The sequence below is a fragment of the Eschrichtius robustus genome, chromosome 19 (assembly GCF_028021215.1).
Source record: "Eschrichtius robustus isolate mEscRob2 chromosome 19, mEscRob2.pri, whole genome shotgun sequence".
In the NCBI taxonomy this organism is placed as follows: Eukaryota; Metazoa; Chordata; class Mammalia; order Artiodactyla; family Eschrichtiidae; genus Eschrichtius; species Eschrichtius robustus.
Genome location: NC_090842.1, coordinates 19,978,396 through 19,991,372, shown reverse-complemented (window position 1 = coordinate 19,991,372; position 12,977 = coordinate 19,978,396). Strand labels below are relative to the sequence as shown.

The 12,977-nt window shown below is 35.1% G+C and overlaps 1 protein-coding gene across 2 annotated transcripts in view; it reads left to right on the top strand.

Annotated features, from left to right (window-relative positions):
• The window catches only part of CBFB (core-binding factor subunit beta), a 61,791-nt gene that overhangs the window by 38,848 nt on the left and 9,966 nt on the right, over positions 1–12,977 (top strand). Inside the window, exon 5 of one of the 2 annotated variants that reach the window (XM_068527629.1) lies at positions 6,690–6,785. In XM_068527629.1, the coding sequence (XP_068383730.1) occupies positions 6,690–6,785 (96 nt within the window). Of the gene's footprint in view, positions 1–6,689; positions 6,817–12,977 lie in introns of both variants that reach the window. The other variant, XM_068527630.1, reaches the window with a different exon arrangement.

The window sequence follows — 12,977 nt, the reverse complement described above, 5'->3', positions numbered from 1 at the left end:
TTCAGAGAACTAAAGGAAAATTTCTTCCTTTAAAGAATTGAAGGACAATTATGACAGTGACTCATCAAAGACAGAATATTAATAAAGAGATCTAAATTTTTAAAAAGAATCAAGTAGAAATTCTAGGATTGAAAAGTACGATAACTGAAATGAAAAATTCACAGACTCAACAGATTTAAGCTGGCAGAAGAATTAGTGAACTTGAACATAGATTAATAGAGATTATCCAGTCTCAAGAACAGAAAGAAGAAAGAACAAAGAAAAATGAACAGTATCAGAGATTGTAGGACACCGGCACGCAGACCAACATATATGTAATGAAAGTCCCAGGCGGTAAGGAGAGAAAGAAAGGGGCAGAAAATATATTTTAAGAAATAATGGCTGAAAACTTCTAAATTTGACGAAAAATATTCATCTCCATATCCAAGAAGTTTAATGAACTCCAAGTAGGGTAAGCAGAAAGAAATCCACAACTAGGTACATCATAGCCAAACTGTTGAAAAACAAAGAGAATCTTAAAAGCAGCAAGAAAAAGGCCTCATTACATACAAGGGAGCCACAATAAGATTAAGAGCTGACTTGTCTTTTGAAATTATGGAGGCCAGAAGATAGTGTGATGACATATTCAAAATGCTGAAAGAACATGTCAGAGTATCTGATTATTAGCGGTGTTAATTTTTTTAGTTGTTTAATATTAATCCCCTTAATAAAGTTAAAATAATGGCAAGAATAAAAAGGAGCTCTCTTTTTGTTATTTCTGTTATTCCCATTTTGTTCTCCATATATAGAAATGTAGGAATTTTCTTCTTAAGAGATCAAAAAATTAAACCTTCCTAGTAAAAAATTCAGGCTCAAAGTTAAAATTCTTAAGAAAGAATCTCTGCTACCTTAATTTCCACAGAGATAAGGAATACCTAATTCCTTCAGAAAAATAGTAAATAATTGGCAGTTTAGAAGGCTGTTTCTGTAAGAAGTGATACAGCAGATTGAATTTATGTAAGGGTGAATTTCAGATTAAGTTGACTTCTAAAACTGAAATATTTTATTAAAGTGATAGGTAAAAATTTAAAGTTTAGCCCACAGTATTTTCCATACTGAGAATTTCCCAGGCTTTGTTGCCCTGGTCCACAAATTGGGCTTTATCACTATAAAGTAGGTACCATCTGTTGTCATAGTAAACTAATATAGTAATAGGTCTTACATAATATAAAAATTTTAACGCAGGGGATACCAACCATTCAGTCAACAGTCAGCACTTCTCTGGAGCTTTCCCCATCCCCCAGTCTTCTGAAAGATAGTAAATGTAAAGAGGCAATGAAGTATAGAAGTTAGGAGTAGGCATTTCATGGTCATGTAATTGTGATTCCTGCCCCCACCACTTACCAGCTATTGTGGATGGCATGTTTGTGTTCCCCCAAAATTCATATTTTGAAGCCCCAACTTCCAATATGACTGTATTTGGAGATAGGACCTTTATGGGGTCTGTTAAGGTTAAATGAGTCCTAAGAGTGGGGCCCTGATATGGTAGGATTAGTGTCCTGATAAGACATGCACAAGGGAGCTAAGCTTGCTCAATCTCTTTCTCTGCCATGTGAGAACAAAATTCTCCAGTATATGCTCAGGTACCGGGTAGGCTAAGAGATAAACGGAGGATAGTCACAATTACATTTTTTTTTTCACAATTACATTTTTAAAAATTAAATTGTATAAGTATTTCAACGGAAATATTTTCACAGGTATTGTCTTTTTGCCTTTGTTCAGAGTACCTTTGACAAACGTTGGCAAGGATGCGGAACAACAGTTGGTGTGGTGTTTGATTACATAAAGTTGACACAACATTTGGCAATAAATACTAAAACTGCACATGTGTATACCTATGATCCAGCAGTTCTGTCCTGAGGCATGGTATGCAATGGGAATGAATACATATATTCATCAGAAAATAGGTACTAGGACATTGTAGCGGCATTATTGGTTAATAGCCAGAAACTATAAACTGCCCAAATGCCCACTAACAGTCAAATGGATAAATTGCATGTTCATACAGAGAAATACAATGAAAATGAAAAACTACAACTAGCATACCAATATGGGTGAATTTCACAAATACATTGAGTGTATTAAAAAAGCACATGCTATATGAATCCATTTATATAAAAGTACAACAATAGGTAAAACTAATAATACATGTCGTTAAAAGGAAGGATAGTGGTTTATCCTTGGGAGAGGAGGGTAGTTCCTGGAATGGAGGAGAAGACGACCTCTGAGATGCTGGTGCTGTTCTGTCTCTTCATATGGCTTTTAGTTCAGTTTCTGAAGATTCGTCAAGCTATCTTTTAGGACAGTGCTGTCCAGTAGAATTCAAATGTGAGCCACATTATGTAAATTAAAATTTTTTAAAAGCCACATTTAAAAAGGTTTGAAAATTATTAATTTTTACATTTTATTTATCCCAGTATATCCAAAATATTATCATTTGAACATAAAATCAATATAAATATTTATTGGGATATTTACCTGTTTTGGTAACAAGTATTTGAAATCTAGCGTGTATTTTCCACTTACAGACTCAAATTAGCAACATTTCAAGTATGCAGTAGTCACACGTGGCTAGTGGCTACAGTATTGGACGACACAGCCTTAAGATATGTGTACTTTTTTGTATGTGTAAATAGTTCAATAAAATGTTTTAAAAGTTTCCCACAAATGAAGATATTTCTGAGTATAATTGTATAAACTCAAAATTGAATCATGTTTGCTGATTGTACTTTCATTTCTTTATTTTCTGTAATTTGTAGGATAATTTCAGTGTTGTCTTCATCTGTTTGATTTTCAACAATTGCAATTCTCTAAAAGCTTGAAAAACTGAAAAATTTGGCGCTTCACCATTGAATACTTTAATCAGATTTCCAACTAATTTTGAACAAAATATAACTGAGGACTCATTTACAAAAAAAAAAAAAGATCAATGCCATTTTAGGAACTAGGTTGATTTCATAGAAGTTCTTCAAAGGCTCAGATTTCTAAAATCCAAAGTGCCTGTATAATGTCATGTGAATTTATTTGTATTCAGCATCAGCTTTGTCACAGAAATTTTATAGTTCAGTCACTTTAACTATGGATACGTAAATATATTTGTAATTTATGCAACTCTAATGTCTAAATGATTGGTAGAATGCCTCACTACTTTGGATAAGAATTGTTTGGATAACAATTATGAATTTCATGTGTACCACAACTAATTACTAGTAAATTTCTATTTCATAGTTTTAAAAATTCACTGAGAATGTTATTTTTTATACAGTGTTTAAATGTTTGCTCCACCAACATTTGTATTTGTATTATCAGTTTAAGAACCAATAACTTTATCTTCATTTTTGTACTTTTTAAATTAGCAGTCACAAAAATATGTTTCACCTTCAATATAATGACCTTCCAAAAGTTCTATTTTGATTCTATAATATGATTAGAAAAATTGAACCGTATTGGGTTGAATAGATTTTCTATTTGAAGTACCTAATGACACTGATGTAAAACTGGTATCCTTCAGCTTTTTGCAGGGTTTTTCTGTCAGCAAAGCCAACATATGAACAGCTTTGCTTTTTGTATGTTGACGAGAATGTGAGTGGAAATTTAGAAGAGTCGTTTGATTTAAATAAAAAGTTATGTTTTACATAATGGTGTTAAATGTACCGTTTGCAGCTGCACATGTTAAATTGTCGCCTTTGAAGTATATGTTGATGCTTCTTCAGCAGATTTATTTCTTTTGGTTTTCATGTGATCAGTAATATCATTCTGGTCCCCACAGAGAATAGGAAATGTCGTTATTTTGTACAAATTATGCATTCATCATCAGCTTTCTTGGAAACGAATTTGATTCTTAATTTTTCATTAAATATATACTTCTATTTTTTAAATTCATTGCACAGAAAGGTAAGTATTACCAAACTGTAAAATAAATATAGTTGTAGATTAAGCAATACAATAAAGACAAAATCAGTGTAGCAAGAATGGTTAAGAATAGTCTATATATATGCTCTATGAGAGCACTGCTAGGTCTTTATTTACCACATGGGTTTCACAAACACCCAGCCACCTTTTATGATGACCCCACCTGACTACTTTGTGCAGACTGTGGTATAGACCGTGGAGTAACAGGCTAGTATAACAAGTAGCTGGTGGGGACTGGAGTGCTGAAAGCCTTCCACCACCTGAGTCTAGATAGGGTTGTTTGTCCTTATCCATTTGAGCACACTTTATGGGTGAGTGTATAGTTTTATCAGTAAGTACCCTTTATGCTGTCCTTGAAAGGGAGGTGTTACTTAAGTTCGCAACAGGAATGGATCAGGATAACACTGGATCACTGATCATCTTTCAGATTTAACCATTTAAAGTGCAGACTCTGTTCATTGTACATACATTTCACATCTTACTAGAAAAGACCAAGATTGAAGCTGGAATTAGAGAATAGAGAGCTACCAAATCTCTCTTAGCTTATTTTACTACAAATATTAGTAATAATACTTTTTTAAATTTTAATAAGGTAAAAATCTATGATCATCGCTAGAATACACATTAGTGGCTAATAACTTCCTTAGGGAGTTAGATTACATCTTGTGTTATATGCTCTCATTTCATCTTGTAATCCTTTACTATACTCAGTCACAACTGATAATTATATATTGATTTTTGTAATTATTTGTTCATTGTCCACCTGCCCCTCTAGACCAGAAACTATAAGGAAAAGCACCATTTGCTCCCACACATTGTGTGCATGGCACCCAGCACAGTGACTTGGGCATGGTAAAGACTCACGGAGTATTTGTGGAATAAATGAAAAAGTGAATGAACGCACAGGACAGAAGGGATATCCTGTTATCAGCAGACATGTCCTGGTTGATACCTAATCAAATAAGAGAAAGTCCTTGGCATTTGGGAACAGTGTTCTTTTGCAGGTGCCTCTGACTTATGTAGTACATTCTGAGAATACAGTTGGTATTTATAGTAATGTTTAGTCACGTGTAAATTTTACATGTTCACAAATGCTTATAAAATAATAGCATTTATTGAATGTTGTCAGGTAGTGCACTTAAGCATTTTTATATGTTATCTCATTTAATCTTGAGACGTAAGTATTACTACTACGTGCATTTTACATGTGAGTTTACTGAGGCTTAGAAAATGAAATACCTTGCCCTGGGTCACAGAGCTAGTAAATGCAACATAAGAATGGAGACTTGATCACACCTTTCAGTTTTGTTTAAGTTATAGACTTTGTGTCAGTGAAAATTGCAAGTATCAAACAACCCTACTAACAGAGCCAAATAAAGGATTTATCACACAGAGTAAGATATCAACAGTATGCAGTTCAGGCAATGATATTATCAGGGGCTGTGGGTCTTTTCATTTTCCTGCTGTACTATGCTCAGTGTGTGGCAACATCCCCAGTGTTATGTTTGCAAGATGGTTGCTGTATCTCTGGTCATTGCATCGGTTCCCAGGAAGAAGGAAAGGTGACATGTCTCTTAAATGACTTTCTCAGAAGGCCCATTCATTGACTTACACTTCTATATCATTGGCTAGAACATAGTTACCTGGCCACCCCTTGCTGTAATGAAACTAGGGCAGTGAATATTGATGACTTTTTTGGCATTGTTTTTGATATTTTAGTTTCTTCAAGTGTGCCATTGAAAATCCTAGTGTTGAGAAGTGCATGACTGCAGATCACACACTTGAGCATCCTGTGCTGTAGACAGCGAGGGAGCTTTAAGTTGGGGAGTATTGTGGTCAGATTGTGCTTTAGAAGGCACGCTCTGATGGCTGTGTTTTGGATTGGGGGATGACAGAATGGAAACAGGAAGAGACTTTGCAGTAATTTGGGTGAGAGGTCTTAGGATCCTGAACTAGGAAAATGTTTGTAGGAATGAAAAGGAGCCTAAAGATTCAAAAAATAGGAGGTCAGATGGATAGGATTTGGTGGTTGATTGGCTCTGTGGAGACAGGGGGAGAGTGAAGTGTCAAAGGCAGCTCCGGTTCTTGGCAGAAATGAGTGAGTAGTGCCACCATCCAGACTAAAAAGTGTAAAGGGAAAGTTTAAATTGGTTACCTTTTGGACACAAGAAGTTTGAAGTATCTGGGTTTCCTTCAGATCTTTATCCATTAGTTGGGAAAGGATTAGGATAGATTTGTTATATGTTACAAATAAATTTTTCTTGATAATATCCCTTGGAATTTTCTTTTTGTTGTCTAGAAGTTTCTAACATTTGTACAGTTGATTCTGTTAATATTCTCTTTTATATTTCTGGCTTTAGTGTCATACTTAGAGCGCCTGGCCTGTCTTATCCCCACACTGTAGAAGTATTTACTAATTTCTTTTTCCTTATACTTCTATGTTTTAAATATTGACTTGATCAGGATTTTACTTTGGTGAATAGGATAAGGTAAGGACAGAAAGGGAAGAGCATTTTCAGTTGTTAGAATATGACTGAACACGATTACTATTTCCAAGGTGTTATAATAGAACATGAAAATACTGAAGTTCTCTTTTAGAAGTTGCTCTGACTTTTTTTATGGCTTTGATGTTTTGAGAAATACTCTGCTGTTCATTTCTTTCAAAAAATAAGACACCCCCAAATTTTTTTTATTATAAATCAAAATTAAAATATCTGTTTCATATATTCTTATGACAGCAGGAGGATGCATTAGCACAACAGGCCTTTGAAGAGGCCCGGAGAAGGACACGTGAATTTGAAGATAGAGACAGGTCTCATCGGGAGGAAATGGAGGTGAGAGTTTCACAGCTGCTGGCAGTAACTGGTTAGTACTTTCCCCCAAACTCTCAGGCTCTATTCGTGATGTTTGTGCATAATGATTTTAAATAGTTTAGTAGTTTAATGTCTTTCATTTTTTAAAAGTTGTACTCTGTGACTTTGTGTTTATTAAATGTAATGGCTATAAAGAAAGTTAGTCTTAATTTTAAGGTTGTACATGAATTCCTCATTTATTGGTCCTCAAAAAAAAATATTTACTATAATAAGATATATTTTCTATTAATTGATTGATCCAAATATCTTACCTCTTTTTTCTTATCTTTCAGATTATATGTAAAAATTACCTTATGTTATCATAAGATACATATTTTTAGAACATTATTAAAACTCTCTGGGAGTAACATTATTTCCCACTTTTCTATAAATATTTGTCTTGATTTTGTAACATTATAATTTTCGGTCATTTGTATAGTCTCTTCACTAGAGGAAAATTTATTTTCAAACTACTCAAAGAATGGAATTAACCTAGACTATTTTTCTTTTAACCTTTTTATGGTAAAGTACACACCAAATCTACATCAAAAAATATGTAGCTTAATTATTAGAAGGCTAATAACACCCTTATAACCATCCAGGTAAAAAAAAATTAAAATGTGACAGTTACCCCAGTAGCCCCCTCCATGTGTACATCTAATTATGACCTTTTCCCTCCCTTCAAAAGTAATAATTTTCTCAATTTTTATAGTAATCACTTCCTTGTGTCTTTTTATAGTTTTATTATCCATGTCTACTTCAGTCTTAAACACTCAAATTTAGTCTTGTCCAGTGTTTAAATTTGATATGACTAACAATGAAATAGAATAATTTGCAGGCATTAAAAAGAGTTCTGGAGATTGGTTGCACAACAGTGTGAATGTGCTTACTTAACACTACTGAACTGTACACTTAAAGATGGTTAAGATGGTAATTTTTATGTTTGTAATTTTTCCACGTTAAAAATATTTTTAAGTCATTGTTACATAGTAGAGAAAATGTTGTTTTTTCATTCACTAAATTATATGTACACTGTTTAAATTAATGTAAAAGTGTGTGTGTGTGTGTGTGTGTGTATACGTGTGTGTACAAAGACAGTGGTTAAGAGCCCAGACTCTAGAGCCAGATGGCAAGATCTGAATCTGGCTCTGGCACTTTGTCACCTCTGCCAAATTATTTCACCTTTCTGTGGCTGAGTTTCCTCATCTATGAAATAGGGCAAATTGTGCCTATCTCATAGGGTCATTGTAAGGATTAAATGAGTAAACACATGTGAAAGCACTTTTAGAGAATATGGCACTGACTAGGTGTCAGCTGATATTATTGGTATTATTTCATATATATGTTAAAATATTTTTTAAAAAATAAGTGAAAAAAAATCAAGCCTACTTAGTGGTTAGTTTATGAAATAAAATTATTATCTTTTAATGGTTGATATTTCCCTTTGTCAGTGAGTGAATTGATTTAATAGGCTGATAGCAACTGATGATGTCCCGAAGAATACTTTCTAGCTAGGGGAAGGGACAGGAGGGATATAATGCAATACATTTTTTTCTTTGAAGCTTTTACTTTTTTTTTTTTTTTTTTTTGGCCGCACCATGCGGCATGTGGAATCTTAGTTCCCCAATGAGGGATCGAACCCGTGCCCACTGCAGTGGAAGCGTGAAGTCTTAACCACTGGACCTCCAGGGAAGTCCCTGAAGCTTTTACAGCTCTTGTGATCAAACTTCCCATGGCATTTTCTTTGAGAATCCTTGTATCTGTAATAGTAAGAAGTTTTCGAATGTATAATATGCATTTGTTAGCTTATACTTCTGAACCTTCTTGCTCATGCTGTTCGTTCCCTGACTGAGAATTTATTTTTCTACCCATTCAAGGCCCAACTTAAATGTAATCTGTCAATCCCTTCTCCAATCTTCTTAGTCATAATTAGCCCTTCTACTTTGTCGTTTCCAGAGCACTTCTCATTTCTATCATTGTTCTTATTGAACAGTATGTTAAAACAATTATAAAGTTGTCTGTACTCCACCGTAGTGTGATCACCAGTGAAGTGGGGCCCCTGATTTTTTGACCTCCACATTACCCACCACAGTGTTTTGTACATTGCATTTAGTTGTCAAATGGAGAGCTTCAAAAAATAGCTCCTACTCTGCCTGTCTGAAAACTAGAGCCTGTACGTTAAAGTAGAATAATACATGTCAGTGGTCTCCGGAAATATTTTTAAATGTTTATAATTTGTTGGTTTATATTAACTAGGTAATTTATTAAGTAATGAACTCCAACTGTGTTGTGCTAGATTCTGCATTAGGGGCTGGGAAATATGTAGATGAAAACGCATGGTTTCTGTCCTTGAACATCTATCAATCTTGAGGGAAAATAGATGTATAAACAGATAATTGCAGTCTGCTTTAGCAGCACCTGTACTTAAAGGGGAACAGTGGCAGTGCAGAAGAAGGAGCACTTACATCTGCCTCTGCCTGGGGGATTCACAGGAGAATATACTTGCAGGGATTTGAAGGAAGAATGTGAGTTTGCCAGCTAGACAAGCTGGGGAAAGCATTCTGGACAGAAGGAACGGTGTATGCAAAGGAGTGAAAGAAAAAGAGATCTTGCCATGTCAGAGAACATGATTGGTCAGTCTTTCTAGAGCAAGCTAACATGCTTTAAATGAATATATGAATTGTTTTATAAAAAGTGCTGTTCAGCTACATTATATTTGAAGAATAACTGTTTGACAACTAGTGGAACAATTAGGAGTTTTTTTATATGATTTGCTTTAAATAAAATTCTAGATTAGTTGATGCTAAGAATTGTCTTCTCTAAAATGTTAATTTGATTATTATAAATAATGTTACTTGAAGAAAAACATTTTGGTGTGTGAGTTTATATGTGAGTATGTTTGTATTTGTGTATGAACAAAAATATAGTCTGTTGATAGAGGTGTCAGATAATTTGTTGCTCAGATAGATTGTTTCTAGTGAGTTTTATGTCAGTGATTGAGCACATGGGCTTTGTAGTCAGGCGTACTTGAGATTCCTGGTCCATTAATTGCTAACCTCTCTTAAGTGCGTTTTCTCATAGAAATTGTTGTGAGAATTAAATGGGAAAGTGCTTATAAGGCACTTAGTATGGTGCTTGATATGTGTAGGCCTTCAGTAAATAATAGCTCTAAAGTAACTTCTTTAGCACTAAAAGCTCTACCACAGTGCTGGTTCAAGTTAATTGAATTATCTGGCTAACAAGAACATCGTTTTAGTTCTCTAAAGTGTATCAGGGCACTTTCCCTGCATTATGACCTAGAGCATAGAGAAAATGGTTAGGTTTTCATCAGTGATTTAAGATCCATAGTCCCTTATGGCAGTAATTTAAAAAGTTCTCATAGAGAACTGTTATCTGGAAAATTGGGCTGGAATCTGACTCCAGAGCTTGCACTGGCAGTCTCTTAGGGGAGTTTTGGGTATGCATGTCTTTTGGCACTTTGTGCATGTGTATTTTGCTTCTCTTTTAAAACAAAAAAATCATGACAGATTCCTAATGTCAGCTTATTTCTTGTAGTTTACCTCCTTTTTCCTAAAAGGAGAACATTGGGGGAAAATGGTTGCATTTTTTCCCCTGTAATTCAAACATCTATAAGGGGGTCTTACAAAATATAATTGAACATTCTTTTTATTTGTTTGTTTTTAATTTTGTATTTTAAAAAGTAACAATTTTATAAAAAATGGTTTTCTTACACTCACCTGGGTAAAATTCTTATTACATTTGAAGAAACTGAGACTCTGAGAAAATTTGACTTGCTCTCTTTTCAAATAGTTGGTTAATGAAAGGGAGGGTGAAGACTTAAACCATCTTCCTAAGCAGAAGTTCTCCACAGATACAGCCCAGCACTGGGAAAAGAATTTCCACATCACCCATAAAGATGATTAAGTTGAAAAATAAAATCTGCCAGAACCAGAAGAAGTTAGAAACCATTTTGCCTGGAAAAGAAAAAACTGAGGAAGAAAAGAATAATAATGGTTCTAGTGGGTGGTCCTGATGACTGACTAAAGACAAGGGCCAAGGAGCAGTGGTAACTCTTGGGTGGCAGTAACCCAGTAAATGGTCCTTGGAGGCTTAAGACCTGGCAGCGCAGAGGCTTACGGATGTCCTACCCCTGTTTGGATAACCTCTGAGGCCTCTAGCCCTGACATGCTAAACTTGTAACAGTGGTGCTCATGAACACTTAATATGTGTATCTGATTAAGGTTACTCACAGTGGGAAGCAGAACTCCAAGTGGTTTTGGTTTTCCCCAGTGTCTTCTAACCTGAAATCAGTTCTAAAACTCCTTGAATGATTACTTTTCATGGTTTATCTTTTATACCTTTTGAATTTTGTATCATGTGCATCTGTTACCTATTAAGAAGAGAAAATTTGTTGCTAGTGTTAACACAGAATGATGAAAACAGAAGATTCTAGAACTTGCTATCTGTTTTCTCTGACGTATAGGCAGTTTTTAAAAATGTGAAATCCTGTCTTCGTTTGAAATTTATACAGAACCTTAATGTATAAAATAGCTTAAAGGGGCACTGCTCTGGGTGAAACAGGGGTAGGGATTATTCTGGTCCCCCTCTAGAGTCCCTGGAGTGTGTTCAGAGAACCCAGTAACTGGCAGAATGTAACTTGAGAACCTTTGAGGTAATAGATGAGGATGAGGCTTCTAAAAGATTGCCCTGGTTTTGAGTCCTAGCTCTACTTGTTGCCATGTGACATTGGGAAAGTTGCGTATCCTCTTGACCCTCATCTGTAAAATGGAGCTAACACCCTACCTCCCAGGGTGCTGCCTAACTCAGTATCTGACATTTAAAATGGAACTCATTGGAAGCTAGTTCCTTCATCCTCTCTTTCTATACACCTTGGCTCACAACGTATCTGGAGTGGCAATAAAGGCAGGCATATCCTAACTGTAGACTCTGAAAGTCAAAGATATGTTGCCAAGCTATTTTATATCCTGGTGTTTGTTTCTTTCTTTCTTTGTTTTTTAACAATATTAAAGGATCTTGAACTTTTCTGGCTTCTCTTGGGGTTGGGTAGTGACAAGGAGGGGGTACAAAGAGGGAACTTCCCACGTTTGGTGATATTATATTTCTTGATCTGGAGGCTAGTTACATGGGTGTGTTCACTTCGTGAAAATTCATCACTCATATATATGATTTGTACACTCTTCTGTACTTTAATAAAAAGTAGACTTTAAAAAAAATAATAATCACAGACATTTCTTCTGTAAAGTGCCTGCCTGCCTGCCCATTGATATCTGTTGCCACATAGAAGTGGCCCAGTGCCTTTTTACCTGAGAATCTTACCATTATTTAAAACGGTTGACCTGTTATCCATGGCGGTCCTTCAGGTTACACGTCTCTATAACTGTAATTCCAGTACCTTACTTTGGGATTTTGTGAAGGAAGGTTGAGACTAATAAGGTACAGACTGAATGCTTTGGTCATAAATAAGTTGGAAAGATACCTCTGTCATCTGTTTTATAGCAGCTTATACACACTCTTGGTGTGTCTAGGGACTGCCTTCAGCTTTATTGGCCTCTTAACCTAAAACTGTGATATAGTACTGTTGGCTCTTAATTCAGCTGCAAGGTGACAGGGTGCTGAAAGAGATTTTCTCTCTGTCATTACCTAGAAAATGCTTTCATTTGGTTAGGTTATAAAAGCGTTAGCAAATAAATTGTTATCTTTAATGTGAGAGAATGGGTAAATAATTATTGCTTATTCTGCTATAGGCAGTTTTAAAAGTAAAGTTCAGCAAATCACATGAGAATTTTATGTGGAGACTATTTGGAAATAAAAACAAGCGAAAGACTGTGGTTTTTATATTTGTGTTTTGTATGTTTTTTGAGCCTTCAATTCTGTGTGGTCCAAGAAAAAAAATCACAGCCTCTATTTATTTTAAATTCCCACAGACTTCAGTTTTCATATCACTTAACTCTACCAACACTTATTTTTATGTAAGGACAAATGAACGTAAATGTCTGTCTCTTCTGGACCTTCCTGAGGTGTGTTTTAGGTATAGGCAGTAGATGAAAGTGAACCGAGAATATGAACTCAGATTAAGAATGAGAATCGAAAAAAAAAAGAATGAGAGGGCTTCCCTGGTGGCACAGTGGTTAAGAATCTGCCTGCCAATGCAGG